Below are 20,799 nucleotides of genomic sequence, written 5' to 3'. Positions count from 1 at the left end.
AAGTCTTCAGATGTCCAGGGTGCCTCACGGTCTAAACATGGGGCCCTTAGAGCCTGACGGTCTAAACATGGGGCCCTTAGTTTCTCCTCTAGATTGGACTGGTTAAACCAGCACCACGCAGCCGAGATGTGGTGGTCAGGAGGGTGGGGGATGCTGAGTCGGTAGGAAGGTCTAACTGCTTTGATTCCCTGGACGTGCACAGGAAAGCTAAATGGCGGGAGAATCAGCACAGAGCATGTGTGGGCACCGCTTGGGTCTTTCCTGCAGGAGACCTGCGGGCCAGGTAAAGGTGCTGAGGTGGGAGAGGAGGGGCTGTGGGGCAGGACATCTCATAAGGCAGAACAGTCGCCCCTTCTCTTGTGCCCAAGGCATTCGGTTCCCTCTGGGCTGGCAGGGTTCTCCCATCCACACACACACCTGCTCCATCCCGGCCCCCCAGAGAGTCGAGTGCCAGACCCTATAGAGCGCGGGGGCCAGGAGGAACCTTCCAGACCCTCTGGTCCACCCCTCCATGGAGTGACTGGCCCACGTTTCACGGCCAGGCGGTGGCTAGGCTGGGACGATGAGAATGTCCTTTGCAGGGAACTCCACGCCTCCCCAGCCGCTGTTCCTGCCCGTCGCGACCTAGGAGTCAGTCTTTGCCGTGTATAATCCGTGGCAATGTCAGCCCTTTCCTTGGGTACGGCTTTTCAGGTTGATGGGGGAAGGGGCGCTGGGAACAGCTGGCCACCATTCACTTAATAATAAGGCTTCTGAACCCAAAGCCTGTTATTAAAGCTCCCCCTCCACCCTCCCTTCTGGCAAGGGGCTGGCGAAGCGCTGGGAGTGCTACGGAAATTCAAGGTGTGCCACAAACATCAAGGGCTGATTATTTTCAGTTCCCCTCCGATCCAATTAGGTGTCAAGTTTTAATCTATCACCTGACGTCTCTGATGGCTGGTTGCCAAGGCAGAACGACTTAGCTTTTCAAGAATCTTGAGAACAACTGCATTTATGACGCCACGGGTCCATATCCTCAACACACAACCCCACCTGACAGCCTCCAGCACCTGCTCGCAGAACCCTGGGGCTGCTGCACCGGTACATCACACTGAGTCCTCCAGAGCGCGTGGCGCAGGCTGGGTATGTGGGTTGTGCCCCGCAAATTACAAACATCTTTGAAAAGGATTTAGAATCTTGCTTCTCGAAGTGTGGTCCCTGGACCAGCAGCGCTGGCTTGTTAGAACTTGTTAGAAATGCAGCATCTCAGGCCCCAGCCCGCACCTGCTGACCCAGGCTCTGTATTTTAACCGGGTCTCCAGGAGGTGCTTCATGCATATTAGAGTTTGAGAAGCACTTGTTTAGGCTGGAATCCATGGTGGCTGAGAAACAAAACCACCTGGGGGACTTTTGCTGTTTTTGTTTTTTGTGTGTTTTGCATTTCCGGGACCTGAATCGTTCTCTTTGGGCCCTGGTGTCTGTTTTGTTCGAAAGCTTCACAAATGATCCTGATGTCCACCTAAGTTTGGAATCATCATTTAAAATGTACCGGTACCTTCTGCTAAAATTTTAAAGCAGGAAAACGCAAACTACAAAGTATACAGAGAAGCCCCATCCACATAGGCATAATTCTGAGTTAACCACAGGTGGATCTGCCATCTCAGCTCAGCTTCCACCGGGGAGTGGCTCTGGCGGGGTGCGTGCCGGCGAAGCCTCCCAGCCCTACCCCGGGCAGGAACAGGCCAGCCAGGCAGTGCTCGACCCAGCTTTCTGCAGAATGGCCAAGCTCATGCTTCAAGCTGCAACGATGACCCTCTGACATTTCTTCACCTCCACCACCACCTTCCAATTCAACCAGACGTTCCACTTCCTGGCTAGATCCCAGGCTCTCTGCAAAACAGGGGCCTTAGAAACTACAGCCCCCCCTACTGAGGGCAGAAAGTGTAGAAAGTGTAAGCTTCTCTCCATCCATCCCTACTAAGCCCAGACTATCTGCATTGCCTCTTCCCAGCTCTAGTACACAGCTGTCCCTCCCTATCTGCAAGGGATTGGTTCCAGGACCCCCGCGGGTAGCAAAATCCACGGATGCTCAAGCCCCTTATATAAAATGGCGAGGTACAGTCAGCCCCCAGCCCGGGATCTGCAGGTCCCGCGTCCTCGGGTTCAGTGCACGTGGAAACCCCACTGTGCATTTATCAAAGTTCAGATAACGGGGAACGATTAAATGTCTGTGGCTGGGAAAAGAACAGGAGACCTTGATCGGGTCATGGCCTCAATTTCTTCATCTGGAATGAGATGGCTGTATTATGTCAGTGATTTTCAGAGGGAAACCCTCTTGTCTAACAAAATTGTGGCTGAGCTTCCAAGAAGCAAAACTGAAAGTCATAGAGGGGTTCTAGGTGGGGGGAGAAGGCCCAGACCTGTGACCACCACCCTTCCCTGCCTGTCTCTGGCTGTGAGAAAGGTCAGCCTGGTTCCAGGGCTCCAAGGAGGAAAGTTTCAAAACCACTGGGTTAGGTCATCCCTGAAGTCTCTCCTGGTGCTTAACTTCCGCGAGGAAGAGAAATCTGCTGGTGCTATCAAAAATCAGGTCATAGGGCTTCCCTGGTGGTGCAGTGGTTGAGAGTCCGCCTGCCGATGCAGGGGACACGGGTTCGTGCCCCGGTCCGGGAGGATCCCACGTGCCGCGGAGCGGCTGGGCCCGTGGGCCATGGCCGCTGAGCCCGCGCGTCTGGAGCCTGTGCTCCGCAACCGGAGGGGCCACAACAGTGAGAGGCCCGCGTACGACACACACACAAAAAAAATCATGTCATAAATTACAAAGTTTGAGGAGGGTTCACTTCCGGACCACCCCACCATCCGTCTCCACTCTTAGCTCAGTATAGAGCCATTCACTGCATTTCAAAACGTACATTTTCTCTATTGTGTTTTAGACGCAATAATTTTGAAAAATAATTTGTATCGAGCAAATTTCTGAGAAACTCTTGCATCCGGCTTCCATTCTTGCTCCTCATTTTTCTTGGTAACGACAAGGACGTAGATTAACAGGAGAGAAAGAAGTGGCCCATCCAATCCAAACTTCAAGAGAAACAGATTTTGGTGCGAGGAAGCACAGATCTTAGGGTTGAAACAAATGAAATGAACAACCCCCGTATCCTGCCTGCACGGTGACACGGCATCCATGCACGCGTCCAACATCTGCCCAGCACTGTGGGACCCAAATACCGGTCACGATGACAAAGATGTGCAGAGGGCAGCAGGGGCCCGGGCTGGCAGCTGTGTCCTGGATAGCAGTGTGGCAGCCTGACTGATGAGTCGGTAAGGGGCTGGGCAAGGACTACGGGCTTGAGCAGAGGGTTGAACATAAGCTCCATGGGGAGAGGAACACTGTCTCTTTTATCTGGTGCTGGGATGCCCAGACCCCAGAACAATGCCTGGCAGTGTTTAGAACAAATAAACGAACAAAGCGTGGGTCCTGCTGATGGAAGGAGCTGGGACCATTTGACTGTCTGTGAAAGAATCGGGAGGGACGGGGCCTGTAAAAAATACTAAGTGGCTTGGCACACTGCCCTTGGCCTTGAGACATCTGCATTCAGTGGCAGAGAAGGACATGCAGGTGGTCGGGAAGTAAAAAGCGCTTACAAAGCGGCATGTTGCAAGGATAACAGCGAGAAAGCAGAGTCTTACAGAGAATCCAGAATTCAAGGAGGAGCCCCGTGTCTCGAGGGCCCAGCCTGAGGTGACTCTGGGGCGAGCCTGGGTCCCGCACATTGCAGATCAGCCTCCCCTCGTGCGAAGGGCTGTGACCCAGGCCCCCAAACCGTGAGCACGACGGTCCTGGGCTGGTCACGGCGGGACCCCCTGAAGCTAGAAAAATGCAGGAGAGACGGTGGTGACTCAGTTTAAACACCTTGGGACCCCATCCATCCTTGACACTTGACACTCCCTCCCCTAATCCTACCCCACTTTTCACAATCTTAATGACACCATTATCGGCTTACTCGGTATTTGTCCTGTGTCCTTCCCCCAGCCCCCTCCCCCCATGAGGGCAGGGACCGCACCTCTCATGTTCACCTTTGGGTCCCCAGTAACCAGCCTGGTGCCGGGCACTTGGGTGGACTGACGCATGGACGCCTGAACCGGTTTTTTCCCGGAGTAGGTGGGGTGTGAGTCAGGTGTCCAGAGAGGGCAGCAGGCCCAGGAAGAGGGGCCGCCCGTAGGCCCCCAGCTCACCTCCGCGCTGCTCAGCCACGGCCGCACGGCCAGGAAGGACTGCCTGGCTGTGAGATCATACATGACCACGACGCCGTCGGCCTTGCGGAAGAACTGCTGGGTGATGCAGCGATACCTGCGCAAAGGGCCGGGTCAGGTGCGCGGCCTCTTCTGCCGCCACAGCCCGCCCCCGCGGGGAGAGGAGAGGCGGGGTTACCCGGGGGGCGGGGCGGGGGGGCCATCCTCACCTCTCCTGCCCCGCCGTGTCCCACAGCTGCAGGGCCACCCGCGAGTCGTCCACACGCACGGTCTTCATGCGGTAATCGATGCCTGTGGGGGGAGCCCAGCATCAGGTCCAAGTCCGGAACCCACGCCCGAGCCCGGAATCCCATCAGCCCGAGGGCGCGGCCCTCGCCTTGCAGCTCCTGACAGGTGGTGTGCGCCGGGACAGAGCATTGGACCGGGAGGCCCGGGACCTGGCTCCTGGTCCTGTCTCTGCCACTGACTGGCTGTGGGACCTTGATCCAGTCACGGAACCTTTCTGGACCGCAGGCTGCTCACTGCAGTGTAATCCAGACCCTCTTTAGGGATCGAATGAGATCACATATGGAAAAGCAATCTACCAGCGGAAAGAATTATCATTTACTCCCTCCTTGGGAAGATAAGCGACAGAAAGACTGTCCTCAGATTCCTTCCTCACTCCCTCCCTTTTCTTCTTTCCCCCTAAAATGCTTTTCAAAGTTCCCTAGTAAAATCCGAATATCCCTGGGGGATGGATCACACTTCCAGACTCCCACTGTGGTGATGCAAAGGTAGGTGGGGGAGGAGGGGCGAGAGGGGAGGGCTTGACAGGTGGAGGGAGGGACAGAAGAGAAGGAAAGCAGTGGGGGCGGGAATCAGAGGCAAAGCCCCCTAAAGATGGAATCAGAGCTCCTAATCCCAGCCATCAAGCCACTCGCAATCCTCCCTCTTAGGCTGTGACCCTACCTGGAGTCATGGATCCCAGAGAGAGGGTGCAGGTCAGGCAGGTCCCACAGCAGCCCTCAGACAGAGGACCTACATGCAGGGGCTTTGATAACAAACACTCCTCCCTCCTACACCCTGTGAGAACGTTCACAGATGCTCAACCAGGTTTAAAACGTTTTTCCCCCTTAAGGCATCAGATCTTGGAACCAGAGGGCATCCCCTCCCAACCTCTAAAAGGCCCAGCCTCTGGGGTCCTTACTCTGGAGGGCTCAGGTAGGGACAGCGACAGCAGCCTGGCCAGACAGAGACAGACAGACAGACTGATAGACAGGCAACCAAGAGGCAGTTGATGGAAAAGGGCATCCCTGCCACGGCCTCCAGGCAAAGGCGAGTGTGTGAGGGGCCGGGCAGGGGAGGAGAGATGGGAGGGTCATCCGCTCCTAGAACGTTAGCAGGACTGCAGAGGCCCTGGGCTCACAGAAGAGAGTCGGAGAGAGGATGCGCGTGTCTGGGTGAGGAAAAGAGGGACGTGTCCCATTGGTAGAATGCTTGGCATCCCCAGTTTCCATGTGCCACCTCTCCCTCTTCACCGCGCTCCCCTGAGACATCCATGTGCGGGTTGCTATCTGCACACACATGCACACACACACACGTACCCATCCTCACACCCCTCTTCTCTTCCCAAACCACAGAAGGATAAAGAAGCAGGACCCCAGCCTTGCCCAAGCTGGTCAGCAGCCTCAGTGAGCTGCAAACCCAGTTCTGAGGCTCATTCCTCTTTTCATGGCAGTACCCTGGGCACGGGGTCCCTGGCAGCTCCGTTTCACCTAGAAAGTCCAAGGCTAAATGCTCCCATCAGAACAGATGGAAACCAAACCCAAGGGTGTTTTCTTAGCTAAAGCAGTAGGGCTTCCCCCATCTGTGCTCTGGGAGGCCAGGGGGCTGCCCACAGCCTGATAACAACCCAGGGGAAAGCCAGCCTCAGTCATCACTCCTTCGGGGCCTGATCTGAAGCCCCCGAGCATGAGCCCTCTCTCTGATGGAAAGGCAGGTGGTGGAGGGACGGCTGGGTCCCTCGACCTCACTGGTAATCGCTCTGCTGGTGGACGGGGAGCTTGGCGAGTGTCCGCTGGTCCACGAGGTACCCCTCCCTGCAGCCTCAGACCCGCAGGCCGGGAAGTAGACGAACAAGCCCAAGGGATGAGTGGGGTTTGGGGGGACACGGGGTGTCAGTGTCCAGCAGGTTGTACAGAGTGACGAGGGACCAGAGGGATTTCTGAGACCCCCCACCCCGCACCCGTTCCAACGGTCCGGGAGCCCAGACCTCATGTTCCTGCCTCAGTCCTGCCTCTGACCAGCGGTGTGACCTGGACGATGTGACTTCCCCCCATCTGGGAGGCTTCGCTTTCCCCATCTGTAAACTGAGGTGTGACGGGGGTGCTGGAGGGGAGTTGGGTGTCCATGATCTTACGTCCAGCTGTAGCGTTTGGCAAACACGTGGAGGTGACCCCCGACTTGCTACCTCAGTGGTTCCTGAATGAAGACTTGACCTTGGGGGCCCCGTCACCGTGGAGTGTGCTGTGTGTGGGATGTGTGGGTCAGAGCTGTGGGTGATGGACCCCAGGAAGGGCGTCCTTTCTGGACAGGACAGGTCATTCCAAGCAAGAGGGCTTGGGAGCGGGGAGTGCTAGCGAGCTGTCCCGGAGGGGAGGCTCTCGGGATTTCTCTGTGGAGTCGAGGAGAGGGATGGCAACGGACTGGTGCCCAGGAGAGGGCAGAAGAAACACCTTGGGCCATGGGCCCTGGTTTAAAGCAGGGCCATGAACCAAGGCGGGGCCTCGGGAAGAGCTCTGGACTCAGAGTCCTGGGTTCTAGAGCCTTAGCCTCTAACAGTCCGTCTTCTCATTGACAAAATGAGCTCCAACGTTCTGCAAGAACCGTCGTTTGACGTCTCCAGGACACCCGCAGGGCCCACCCACCTGCTTTACAAGGGATCCGCTGGTGCTAAGGTGGGGAAGGCAGGGGCGCCCCAAGACAGACTGTTGCATCATGGAAGCCACTTCACGCACAAGCCGGAGGTCGAGGACAGGTCACGTGCTCATGAGGGGCTGTCCCTTCGGTGATGGAGGAGAGCTTTAAGGCACCACCGCGCCCCTGTTGGTGCTGTGCTGAGGGTCCAGGGCTGCTGTGCTCGACAGGGGTTGGCCTGCTTGAGCCCCGGGAGCCCAGGACTCGGTGGCTCATCTGTGTCTTTAAAGGGAGCATCTTCCAGGCGACTGGTGTGACATCAGCGCCCTGACACGTGTGCCGGGGAGGCTAATTCCAGCTGCTACTCTGGCTCGTTTTGTACAGCTCGATGAAGGGCATCCCAGATTTGGAGACTTTGATATTTTTCCCCTTCCTAAATTGTAGGTGTTTCCATAATTGGCCTCCTGGGGAGTGCGAATTAGTCTGATTTTCTCTTTTTCAGAGCTTTCCATCTCGGGGGCATCAGTTGGAGATGTAAGCAGACCCCGATTCCCTGATTTTACCGACAGGAGAGGCACCAGGTGCACTGCCGGAGGGCCGCCCCTGGGGGTGCAGCATCCCTCCCCTGCTCCCACAGCCTATGCCCGAGCTGCGACCTCAGGTTCTGTGGCCACTCCATGGAACTCTCCAGGGAGGGCCAGTCCAGCTCTGCAGCCGCTGTTTCCTGTGTCACCACACTCGGCACACGGGGGTCACTCCTAGCCATCCCTTCCAGCCGCATGAGGCCAGGCTCTTCTGAGCCGTCTTCCCATCAGAGTCCTGATTCTTCACCGTTGGATGCACCCATTCTCTGGGTGGAATGGGGCGGGGGGTGGGGCAGGAGGGGGCTCCGGATTTGGAAACTGCAGAGGCTCAGCAGTAAGAACAGGGCGCCTACCGTCGTGGGAAGAGACCCATCTGTAGGAAGAAAGTTGGAAGGAACGGCCCGTTCAGGTTATCCTGGAGGAAGAGACCAGACTCTCCCCAGGCAGGCTCTGGGGCAGGAAAGTTTGTCTCGGATTGTCTTGGAGGGCCAGCTTGTGAGACCTCCAGGGGTCAGAGGTGGTCTGGACAGAGCCCTGGGCTTGGAAGCAGTCTTGGCTGGCCCGGTTCAAATCTCTCATTTTTTTCAGGTGAGGGAAGACTGAAGCCGAAAAGGAAACACCTCCTCCCGAGGTCACACAGCTGGTCGGTGGCAGAGCTGAGATGAAGGCCCGGGACCTCCGATGCCCCATTGGACCTTAGCGGCCTCGCCTGCCTGTGCTAGCCTCTGCCCGCCTCCTGTGGCAGAAGCTGGGCTCTGAGCACGTACAGCGCAATATTGTTAGGGAGGCAGTGGGCTGGGACAGCAGAGGTGCATGTGGGGTTGCGGGGGGACCAGTATCGGCACGGCCAGCTGGTGGGAATGAGGACCCGTCTCTGGGCCTCAGCGTCTTGGTCTGTTCATTGGGCTGATAGCAGTGCTTGCCTTTCAGGGTTGTTGGGAAGACAGATGGAAATGATAAATATCAAAACCCATGGTAAATATTCAGATCATATCAATGTATTTTTGTTAGTTCGTTTGTTTGTTTGTTTGTTTTTTTTTGCGGTACACGGGCCTCTCACTGTTGTGGCCTCTCCCGTTGCGGAGCACAGGCTCTGGACGTGCAGGCTCAGCGGTCATGGCTCACGGGCCCAGCCGCTCTGTGGAGTGTGGGATCTTCCCAGACCGGGGCACGAACCCCTGTCCCCTGCATCGGCAGGTGGACTCTCAGCCACTGCGCCACCAGGGAAGCCCGCAATGTATTTTTAATACAGTTGACTTAGCGTGGTTAAATGGCACATAGAAGGCACCCAAAGGAATCATTTTTTTTGCTCTAGTGATTCATCTGGGGAGAAACTAAAAGGTCAATATGCCCTTGCATCTTCCCACATACTCCAATGCAAGGAGCACCTCTGGGTGAAGGGGCAAAGGCTCCTATCTAAATACAGAATTACCCGAGATAATAATGGAGGCGCACGAAGCCCTGATCAGCTATTAGTAGCTGAGCTTAACGAGTGTCTACAGTGGACTCCAGCTGTTACCCAGCAGGCCCGGGATGCAAGATGAGGAAACTTGATGGGTAAAAGAAGCCCCCAGAGCACTGTCCTCCATCCTGCCCGTCTATACAAGCGTGCACACACACACACACACACACACACACACACACACACAGAGAAAGTGGGGAAGGGATGATTGAAGACAGACAGGCTCAGAGAGGGGACAAAGGGCCGGAAGTCCATCTGTGCCAACTTCAGAGCCCCTCATCTTGGGCATAGGAACCGTCCGTGGTCCCATAGCCGTGGAGCACCAGGCAGAGGGGGGCCTCGCCTACCAGCCCAGCCCTCAGCCCCTCCTACGGGGCTCCAAGTCCCTCCCTGGGCACCCTTCTCACAGCCGCCCCTTCCCAGAGGTGGGCTGGGGTATAGCCCAGGGCCGAGAACTCACCCATGGTGGCCGTTGAACCTGGGGAGAACTTGCCGTCGCAGAACCGGCTCAGGAAGGACGTCTTCCCCACGGAGGAATTGCCCACAAACACGATCTTGAAGAGCCGGTCTGGGGTGGACACAGAGCCTTCCTCCTGTGGAAGGCAGACAGCAGGGTCAAATGCTGGGATGGCCGCCTGCCACCCCTGCCCCTGACCTGTCCCTGCGGTGTCCAGGGAGGGACCCGCAACCAGCACCGGGGAGGCTGCTCGGGCCTTGGATGCAGGAAGCTTCGGGCTCAGCGCACCAAGGCTCCTTCCAGCTTCAGCAGTGGGAAGAGAGACTTTCATTCCACCACCACTGCTGCCCACGTGCTGCCCCGCAGGCCCCGCGCTGGGCCGGGCATGTGGTGCAGGGAAGGCAGCCACGTGTACACATAGTCACGGCACGAAGTCCCGAGTGCCCAGAGCACGGACCAGGAATCAAGGCTCTCGGGGAGCGGGGGGGCTCTGGGCTGGGGCGTAAGGAGGAAGCAGAGATTCTCTGCAGGGGCTGGGTGGGGAGGACAAGGTGGAGTGTTTGAAGGGGAAGGGGAGATATAGAAGATATAGAAGGCTTATCTATAACTCAGGGGCAGAGGCATCCCAGGCTGGGGTTGGGCCTCTCATTTCTGCCCCGTCACTGAAAGCCTGGACCGGATGGAGGACGCGCTCGCCTCCCTGCATGCTGCCCTTCTGTCCCAGCTCACCTTCCGTCTAGGGTCCCTGTCTGCCCTGGAAATAAGGCAAGACAGTCTCCACTCAGTAGCTTGGGAAATCCCAAGATGCCAGGCTACGGGAAGAACTTTCCAGAACACAGTCATGGTGGTCCTTCTCCACCCGGCAGCGGGACAGACTGGGAACTGGCCTGCCTGTTACTCTGGTGTGTACGGCCCAGCGGGAAGTGGACTCGCTCCAGGATGCTGGGTGAGTGAGAGGCAGAGTGAGGACCGGCACAGGGCCCTTTCTCTGAATGGTCATTAAGTCCAGAGAGCCGTGTGCTCCCCCAGCACTGCCAGGCCAGATGAGGAGGCTTTTTAGAATCTATTTGGAAGTGGATTTGGGGGGAATTAGCTCCTCTCACCGAGCAAATACTATAGCAGAGTAGCAGGAGATATTAGCAGTACTTGAATTTCAGAGAAAAGCCATTAACAGCCTTTTGGGGAGAAATCAATTCCATGCTGTACTTAGGAGGGAATTCAAGGGCAATTACAGAAACTTAAACCCAACTTTAAAAAAAAAAAAAAAAAGAGAGAGAAACCCACACTCAGAAACGCTGCCCTGGCCCCAGTTTCTTTATTCCCGCAATGCACAAGCATCGCTCTGCCAGGCTCGCGCTCCATTTGTCCTTTGCTTGAGACCAAAGCTCAGTGCAGCCATTGGCCCACCCCAGGCCCGGGGACGGTGGGAGGAGATGGGCTTGGCTGCAGAGGCGGTGGCTGCCCTTCTCTGTGCTCCCCTCACCCTGGCCCCCGCCTGCGGCAGGACACTTATTCCGCAGACAGGATACGATCAACCCGGTGACGGTTCAGTCTGGGGAAGGACCCACCTCACAGGAGCAGCGAAGCCATTCCAGTTCTTGCCCTTAACCTGGGGGACAATCCACCTGCCGGCGAACGACAGTGAGACAACAAAATTGTGGGGAGGGGCTGGAGAAAGGCTCCCTCCACTGGCAAGTCAGGGAATCTGTTCTCATTCTCCTTCCCACCACTGTTTTTATTTTTTTAAAGCTTTAAAAAATGAAAGTAATACATACTAATTTCTAAAATTAGGAAACTTAGCAGAGAGGAAATTAATGACTATTCATAATTTACCCCCCAACCCTGAAATGGTCACTATTCCTATTTGGATACATTTCTTCCAGGCTTCTTTTTTTATATAGATGAATCAATATATGTTTTTTTTGAGAGAAATTTGAGATACTATGTATACTTTATTTATATTATTATATATAATATAAATTTATGTATAAGTTTCTATTTGTTCCTATGTTATTGAATTATATATAAATATTTCTGAGTCACTGAAGTTTTCCAAAACTGCGATTTTTAATAGCACGATAGCATTCTATTAAATTAATATCGTCTAATTTATGTCCCTATTGTTGTTTTTTCAATTATTTGCTCTTATGCACTTACATTCTTGGATTAAATTTTTGTCTGATTTTGGTTATTTCCTTAGGAAAGGTTGCTAGAAGTAGGAGGGCTGGTTCAAAGGAGGTGGACTTTTAAAGTTCTTGATTCCTATTATCAAACTACTTTCCCGAAAGCTGGTACCAATTGATGGCTCAGCGGCCTTGCAAGGGACCCTCTGTTGAGGCTGCTGTGTGACTGACTTCCAGCAGACACACTTCCTCTCTGCTGCAGTTTCTGTCCCAGCTAAACAGCAGCGCATCCCGGTGCAGCCGGTGGAGATGCACAGCGGTGGGTGCGAAGGCTGGGCTCCCCTCACTGCGGGCTGGGTGGGCCTCCTCGCTCTGTGCTCTACTTCCCCACCCGCCTAAGGGGAGAACAGATCTCTGATGCCCGTCATCCAACGACCGCAAGGACCAGGTGCCATGGCAGACACGGACGCTCAGCCTCTTCCTTCACCCCGTCTCCTGTGGCCCTCTTAACACTTCTTTCACATTTGGGGGGCTCTCGTGGGGTCTTTAAAGCCCCATTTGTGCCCACTGCCAGCAAGTGTAGTCTGTCCACTTTTGGGGATGTAGAAGGGGGTGTAGGGGGGCTGCCCCACCCACCAAGGGCCCTTCAGAGGAGTGGTTTGTGGGCACGAATCTTAATCCAGGCCCAAGAATGATAACCGAGGCCAAGAAGTCCCCGTGCAGGGGCTGGAGAGGGCTTGCTGGCACGCACGCCAACGCCTCACTCGGACCGCTCAGCTCTGAAGGCCGCCACAGGGTGAGGGACCTGTTCTAGAGGACCCAGCGGCGGGCAGGGGGAGGGCTGAGGGGCCAGTTCCAAGGCCTGGGTCACAAACAAGGTAAGGAGTAGCACTTGTGATCCAGAGGATGACGGTCCACGCGGCCCCCTTCTCCCGGGGAACACTGCGGGGAGAGCTGGTGGGGGGCGCGGGGGTGGAGGGTGGGAGTGCAGTGTCACACTGCCGGGAGGGCCGAGCTGATTAGGAACCGAGAGAAAAGCGATGGTGCGCAGACCTCCCCCGCGGGGACTGGCCTGCAGGGGGCGGTTACAGAACGGACCAGAAGAGGTACCATTTTTAAAGCGTGTGATAGCTGACGCTAATTGCCCAGCAGAGGCTCGGTCCTACTCTATAAATGCAGAATCTGAATCAGAAAGGAACACATAGGGGCCAACAACAGAAGTTGTTAGGAGAGTGTCCCCAGACCCCCGAGTCTCCATCATGACACTCGGCAGAGCAGAGAAGGGTGGTACCCGAGGGACACAAGCTTGGTGCATCACCAGGCCTGCTGAGTCTGGCTTCCTGAGTGGCCATGGGGCTCTTGGGCTCACACTCGAGGGACAAGGCACAGGGTGACCTACAAGCCAGCGAGGGACGCACCCTTACCTTAGATGGGGTCTCTTTTCCGACGGGCTGCCCTCGGGGAGACGCAGGCATGAGTTCCAGAGGTCGGGACGGCCCGATTTGCCCCTCCGCCCCCTGGTTGGAGGCCTCCCCTTCTTCCGGGCATTGGCCCAGTGGCTGCTCAGAGCCGCCCCCCAGCAGCTGGGGCAGCGGGTCCTCTTCAATGGAGATGATTCTGCGGAACGGCCGGGGGAGCAGACCCCCGGTCCCCGGCCCCTCTTCTGTAAGGGGGTGCCCACTCAGGCCCAGAGAGCTTCTCCTCCGCAGGAAGCCAAACACATCTTCCTCCTCCTCTGACTGGCTGTTTTGGAGAAGAATGAAGAGTGGGGAGAATATTGTAAAATGTATCTGAATGGAAGCTGGGGGTCTGTGACAGAGAGCTGAGGAGCACACTTTTTGGGTGCAGAGAGGAACCAAGAAAGGGAAATCCAGACCCAGCATTGTTTAGCTCATTCATTCAATGTCCTTATGATGAGGGTGAGATGAAGGTGAAGGTGATGATGAAGGTGAAGGTGGTGAAGGCGAAGGTGATGATGATGAAGGTGAAGGTGGTGCAGGCGAAGGTGGTGATGAAGGTGAAGGTGATGAGGGTGATGCTGGCTCCCAGGTATTAAGCTAGTGACAGTCAGCAACAGATGCACACGGCCCCCGTCCTCGTGGAGCGCTTGGCTTAGCAGGGCTACAGCAATCGTGACACACTCACTACGCTGTTCCAGACTGTGGGGAGTGCCACAGAGGAGAAGTAAAGGTGTGAAGAAAGAAGCATAACAGATGTGGAAACGAAGCATCCTGGGTTAAAGGTCGGTGGCCTTTGCCCTGGTCCCATGCCAGCCCTTACCAGCTGTGTGTCCCCAGGTAAGACACCAACTCTCCAGGCCTGTTTCCTCACCCTTCCGCCCTGCCCACCTCCCCAGTAAGCCAGTGCATAAGCCAGACCTGTTAGGGAAGCAGCCCTCGGGGATGCAGGTGAGGGGGACCACTGCTCTGGGAGGGACCCCGGCACGGCGAGCGTCCACCACCAGCTCAGGGTGGGAAGGAAGCCCTCCACCCGCTTCTCCTTCCTTTCTCCTTAGGATCGGGAGTGAGTGGCCTCAGAGGCCGGAGTGCACGTTTGCTTCCAGAAACACCTGAGCAATCAGAACAAGGAGAAGCAGCGGGGGCGGGGGGGTGCAGCACTCGGGCACCAGACGTGGGTCCAGGGCACGGGCTGTGTCCCCAAGGTTTGTGAGCAGAGGCCCCATGGGCCCTCCTGGTGCGGCCCCCTCTCAGGCCTTTATGGACAAGTCAAGCTGAGGACTGTTTTACGGGGAGGAACTTGAGTCCAGAATCGAAACACACACACACACACACACGCGAGAACTAGAAAATCGAGCAGGATGCGGTGATGAGGCGGAAGCGGGCGACGGACACAGAAAATGCGGCACAGGGAAAGCCCCTTCACTTGGCCCCAACTCCCGCCCCCCCCCCGCCCAGCGTTTCTGGCCCCTAAGGACCAAAAACAGAAAAAAAAGAGAAAAAAATGCGTGTATCACTCTTCTGAACTCCGGACACTTCTAAGGTAAATTAAGGTATAGCACTTGCTCACAAAAGTGCTGACTTAGCTTGGATCCCCTGACATAAAATAAAGGGTCTGTAGCAATTCAAGGACTCTTACACTTATTTATAAAATCAGCTTTTTACAGAAAATGACGGCCATTTTTCCTACAAATTTCTTCTACATTCTGACGAGCCTACTAAGTGCCTAGCCACTTCAGCACACAATTAGTGTTCCCATCTGCTTCCACTCTGCTCACACACACGAGTGCACGTGTGTGAACACGTGTTGTGAGCATGTATGCACGCGCACAGAGCAGAGCATGGCTTTTCAAAGGCCTTGCAACTAGAAAAGAAATGGACGCTGAAATGACCCTAAATGAAGCGTTTCTTGGCAAAAGCTTCTTACTTGGGAGATTCTCGAGTACTATTACACTCTGGAATACCTTCAGCTTAGCATGACTAAGCTCCTTTTCGGTTTTGCCACAAAATGCTATGCGCCAGCGGCAGACAGCAGTCACCTCTGACAGAGTCTGCATGGGAATTCGGGGTTTGCAATTTATCGATTACTCATCAATTATTGTCTGTGTCCTCCACGCAATTATAAGCTCCATGAAAGCAGAGATGGGGTCTATTTTGTTCACTCCGTATCCCCAGCACACGGCACTGAGTCTTGCACAGGGCAGGCACTCAGTAATGGATATTAAGGGCAGGACTCGTGTCTAATTGATCTTTGGAGACTTCCCAGAACTCAGAGAATGTCAGGTACAGCGTAGGCAATCGGTCTCTGCTTGTTGGAAGCACATATTCCACTCCGAGGAACCAACAGGCGAACTGCTGATGCAGGAATCTGGCTCCCATGTTGTGTCTCCTGGTTCAGCGATTTAGAAGAGGAGTCCACGATGGTCAGGTTCAAGGTCTTGAGCCATCAGCAGATTGACATCCCCAGGGCACCTCCGCTTGGCATGTCTATTTCATGCTTGCTGTCCCCAGGGTCTCCCGGATGCGCAGGTTCACACACTTTGTCCCGGGTTTGATACGTGGGGATCTGGCAGCCTCCACCTCTCTGTGGTCACATCCATGGAAAGAAGCACGTGGCCCGGAGAAGACAGGGCAGGGGGAGGGGCGGGGGGCTGGCGTGCCTCCTTCGGGGAGCAACAGGCCACCCCTCTGGGGACTTAAATGCAATCGTGTGCTGTCCAACAACAGCCAAGCATGTTATCCCTGAGTTAATTAAATATGAATTATTGAAAAGAGTCTTGGCAAGCACAGGCCCCATTCTCATCTGTAAAGGACTTCAACGATTGGAGATCCCGTACTACACTCTAATTACCCTTCAGACTCACGCAGTCCTGTCCCTGGAAAACCAAGAGCATCCATTCTGCTCAAAAGACAGCAGAGCCCGGCCCAGCACCCACTCCCTCCCTCTCTCTGACCCCTCTTCCTCAGACCCCCTCTGTCCCTCCCCTGATCTGCAGCCCCTCTTCAGCGCCCCCTGGCAGCAACGGCCTGTCCTAAGTGCTTGCCCTGCACCTAGATGTCAGAACAGGAAGGCACGCGTCCTCCAAGACTCAAGGGGAGCGATAGTGGCTGACCCCAGGCTTCCCGCCTGGGCCAATCTGAGCTCTGCTTGGGCTCAGAGCCTGCTCCCAACCTGGCAAGACCAAGGAACAGGTAATGAATGAGCACAGCAGGGATCCCTTACCTTCTGAGCATCCCTCCGCCATCCACATATTTGCCGATCACAGAGCCAGATCGCTGCTTCTGGCTTGCCTTGGAAGCAGCTGTGTTTGCCTTGGCTGCCTTGTCTTTCTGTAGAAACACAAAATGCCCTCAGATCCACGCCTACTGATTTGTCCCAACGTTGGAGCAGAAAAGGGCTCAATTTCCCCACCTCATAGTACAGGCTTCAAATAAAACTCTAAAGGAAGCAAGAGATGGCCTGGGCTCCCTGCGAGCTAGCCTTCACCCACTCTTCCCTTTTGCTGTCATCTCTCACCATAATTCCTCCATCTCCCATCTAATAAGCTAATCAAAGTTTCGAGCCTGGGGTCTGCCAGGTTACCCTTCCCAGGAGTAGTGCTAATTTGCAAGAGGACAAGCTAAATGTGGGATGCATAGGAAAAATATTTATGGGCAGAAAAAACTGTGCATCTTTAAATCACACACATTCTTCAGTGGGGTTTCAATCCCTCTTTATTTCCAAACCCCCAGATAGGAGGATCAATGAACCCAGAGCCTTGTCCACAGCTACGAAGCTAGGACAAGGTATCTCAGATCTTTTGTGGAAGTAGGCTGGCTGTAGGTAAATTGCTCACATATCTGCAATGGAGAGACTGGGTGGAGTGGGGGGCTTACACCTGCCTTGCCAGGGCTCCCCTGACAGATGTCTTCCAGATAAGGGGGGGTTAGATCACAGGAAGAATCTCTCATTAACCAGCCAGCCCCATGGTTCCTAGGGATCCTTCCTGAAAGAAGGAGGGGCTGCAGTGCTCCCAGGGCCCCCGCAGGTATGGCTGTGATCCCAAATTAATCTTCAGTTGTGATTCGGCATGAACGTGATTTTATCCCTCTTTCTTCCATTCCCCACAAGGGTTCTTATTCCCTTAATTCCATTCCCTTCTCAAAGCAGAATGAGTTTGGCAGGTGAAGGGAAGCCAGGTCAAGGGATTAAGGCGACATTTGTTAGGAAGTTTTCAAATAAATTCGGTGTTACTTCTCAAACAGTTATAACCATTACCACCACCAAACAAACGTGTAGGCTTAAGCCTTGCTCTGACAGTACACATAGGTGGGCGGCACAGACATGTTGCTGACAGCCAGTAGTAGAAAAGACATTGTGATGTACAAGGTCCCTAAGGGATCCGCACTTATAAACTAGGTTGCACCGAATCCGGGGCAAACTAGCTGCTGTGTACTGACCACATTTAGGGCACTGAACAGCTGAGAGTCCAGCGCAAGACCTTCCTTTCCAAGAGTTTTTCACACGTACAAAAATCCCTACAGTATGGAAAAAAGGATAGAGATTCTCTTTCCTCATGTGATAATGGGGGTCAGGGCCCAAGGAGGCTAATGATTTGCCTGAGGACACACGTGAAATTCACCGTGCGATAATCCCCATAACCAGAATGTCACATCAATCCACCCTGCCCGCCTTTTTCTTCCCTTCACAGCTTCCACAGCTACCGTCTGAAGGGGAGGATGTTAGGGGAATGAGAAACCCTAGATTCTGTTTAACGCAGCCGGAAGTGAAATTCTTTAAATAAATACAGGATTTTCGTGCTATTTGGGAAAGTATGTAACTGTGGCACTCAGGGTCAGAGAAGCATCGGTCCCCATAGGGTAAAAAAATTGTACATAAAATCAACTATGTAAATGGTGAAATATACTTTTTTTTTTTTTGCGGTATGCGGGCCTCTCACCGCTGTGGCCTCTCGCGTTGCGGAGCACAGGCTCTGGACGCGCAGGCTCAGTGGCCATGGCTCGTGGGCCCAGCCGCTCCGCGGCATGTGGGATCTTCCCGGACCGGGGCACGAACCCGTGTCCCCTGCATCGGCAGGTGGATTCTTTTTTTGCGGTACGCGGGCCGCTCACTGCTGTGGCCTCTCCCGTTGCGGAGCACAGGCTCCGGACGCGCAGGCTCAGCGGCCATGGCTCGTGGGCCCAGCCGCTCCGCGGCACGTGGGATCTTCCCGGACCGGGGCACGAACCCGTGTCCCCTGCATCGGCAGGCGGACTCTCAACCACTGAGCCACCAGGGAAGCCCGAAATATACATTTTTAATTCTTTCTACGACAGTGTGTAAAAATGAAAAATTTTCATCAAGCAATCAACATGTTAATGAAGAAAAGAACTGAGCATTTTGGTTTAAAAGTGATGGCGCCGTTTCAACTGCACCGTCTCATGGACGGCACGATCATTTCTACATCCAAGAAATGTGGGACCCTCCCAAGTATCCTGGTCTTGTGATGCCAAGAGGAAAGTGTGTCACTTCACGGGAAGTTAACACACTATGACCCTATAGGTCAACCTGAATTTTTACTATTTTCAAAAAATCTTATGCCACCGTCCTGCCCACACAAAGGAGCGGCCAGATTCCAAGCCTCAGGATCTTCTTGGGCCAGTCCCAGCGCAGGTCTGGCTGCCACTGGACCCCAGTCTTCGTCTTCCCCTAGGGGAGGGGGCACTGGCCAATTACCTGAAAACATATGTCCCGTTCATCCCGAAGATACTTGTTCCTTTCCCTGTGGATGGAAAAGGGGAATCTATTCAAACATGGGGCTTGCGGTCAACAGATCCAATAGCATTGGTTTGACGGTCAGATGGGTACAGAGGAAGGCCGGGCATGGAAGGCCCGGGGAGGGCGCGGAACCACTTTCCTTAGTGATTGTGGCTAAGGGTAATTGTGTATAAGTCAGGTTAGAGGCAGGGGGATACACAGAATGGCCTTGTGACACCCAGGGCCCTTCAGGATCCTGCATTGGTCCATCTGATCACTAAGGGAGCCTTCCACAGAGCTGACCAGGTGTTCCGGCTCGGCCTTGAACTTGCTGTGCCCGCCCCCAAACCTTTCATTCATGAATGCATGTGTGGCTGCATGCCACACGTGTCTCCCTGAGCCCACGCTGTGTGCCGGGCACTGCTCCAGCTGTCAGGGCTACACCAAGGAATGGAAGAAAAAGTTCCTGCCCCCAGGGCATTTTTATTTCATTGCTATTGAGAAAAATAAAGTGGGGAAGAAGTGGCATAAAGAGGGCCAGAGATGGAGGGTGGTCAGGGAAGACCTCACTGAGGAGGTGGCATCTGAGCAGAGGCTTAAAGGGTGCGGAGGAGAGAGCCCAGCAGGGATGGGGGAGAGCGTCACAGGCAGAGGGAACGGCAAGGGCAGGGACTGGGGTTGGGAGACACGTGGTGTGCATCCAGTGGAACGGAAACGAGGGAGCGGATGCTCAGAGGTCAGAGGAAAGATGGGGGAGGTGGGGATCTGCCATCCCCTGCCTGTGGGCCACTGTCAGAACTCTGAATTTATCCCAATGAGATATGAAGCCATGGGGGGTGGGCTTTGGCCGAGGAGTGTCCTGACCTGACTCAAGTTTTAAAAGGAGTCCTAGAAACGCTGTGCGAAGAGTGATGTGCTGGGGAAAAGGATGGGGCCCTGAGAACTGGCCCATATTTTAAGCAACGTGGAGGTCATTGGTTCCACGTTTGGTGGAATAGGGGGAGAAAAAGCCTGGTGGAGGGTTGAAAATGTGAGGCTGGGAAATGGAGATGGCCGACTGTAAATGGAAACAACTCTTTGGAAAGCTGGGGAGCCACGCCTTCGTCTCTTGTCTCCTGGAGCATCTCCATGCAGAGGCTCCGATAGGCAAGGGAATGTTCTGCTCTGTACATGTGTCCTCTGTCCTTCATGGCACCGCTCTGTAGCGACAGCCGCGCACAAGTCACCCAATTCTCCCAGGAAGCCTGCGACACAGGCATGTCCAGGCTGTTGACAACTGCTCAAGGTTGCACAGGTGATGAGGGGCTGGGCTGAGTCTGGAACCAGATCCAGCTCCAAAGTGCACGTTCCTACCAAGCGCCCTGAAACTACTTCCATGTGCCCCCATTTCCCTTAGGACGGCAGCCCCTCGCCCCTGGGTCACACCCCGGCCATGGTCCCGATCCCCCCCCAACAATTCCCGCTGTCTTCCCACCCCACCTGCTCCCAGCTCTCTCTGTCTCTCCCTGATGCCCATTTCCCCCGGCTGTCTGTCTCTACCCGGAGATCTCACTGTGGAGGAAGAGCCTGCCGTGGGCTCTCCCGCCACATCCGGGCTCTCCCTGGCTGGCTCGGGGACCAGGCGACAGCATAGCAAGTTTCAGGCTGGGATTCTGCACAGACGTTGGTCTCCATGAAAAAGACCCCCAAGTGTTGGTGGAGTGCTGCCTCGTCATCCTCCCCTGCGCCTTCACACTGAATCTGCCTCTGTATTTTTTTCTAAGTACAATAGAAAAAAGGGAAAAAACCCAACCAAACTCGTTCTTGTACATCTTATTCTCTGCCTTCACTAAAGCCTTCCTGAGAATCCACACC

The 20,799-nt window shown here is 54.9% G+C and overlaps 1 protein-coding gene across 4 annotated transcripts in view; it reads right to left on the bottom strand.

Moving 5' to 3' along the window:
• CRACR2A (calcium release activated channel regulator 2A) overlaps positions 1–20,799 on the bottom strand; it is a 157,879-nt gene that overhangs the window by 11,511 nt on the left and 125,569 nt on the right. For all 4 annotated transcript variants that reach the window (XM_032645029.1, XM_032645030.1, XM_032645027.1 and 1 more), the window contains 6 exons: positions 18,925–18,970; positions 16,432–16,538; positions 13,176–13,494; positions 9,632–9,764; positions 4,440–4,521; positions 4,213–4,327 (listed from right to left, as the gene is read on the bottom strand). In XM_032645029.1, coding sequence (XP_032500920.1) covers positions 4,213–4,327; positions 4,440–4,521; positions 9,632–9,764; positions 13,176–13,494; positions 16,432–16,538; positions 18,925–18,970 — 802 coding nt within the window. The remainder of the gene's footprint in view (positions 1–4,212; positions 4,328–4,439; positions 4,522–9,631; positions 9,765–13,175; positions 13,495–16,431; positions 16,539–18,924; positions 18,971–20,799) is intronic.

The sequence above is a fragment of the Phocoena sinus genome, chromosome 10 (genome assembly GCF_008692025.1).
Source record: "Phocoena sinus isolate mPhoSin1 chromosome 10, mPhoSin1.pri, whole genome shotgun sequence".
Lineage (NCBI taxonomy): Eukaryota > Metazoa > Chordata > Mammalia > Artiodactyla > Phocoenidae > Phocoena > Phocoena sinus.
The sequence above is the reverse complement of the archived record's forward strand: the minus strand, read 5'-3'. Positions and strand labels throughout refer to the sequence as shown.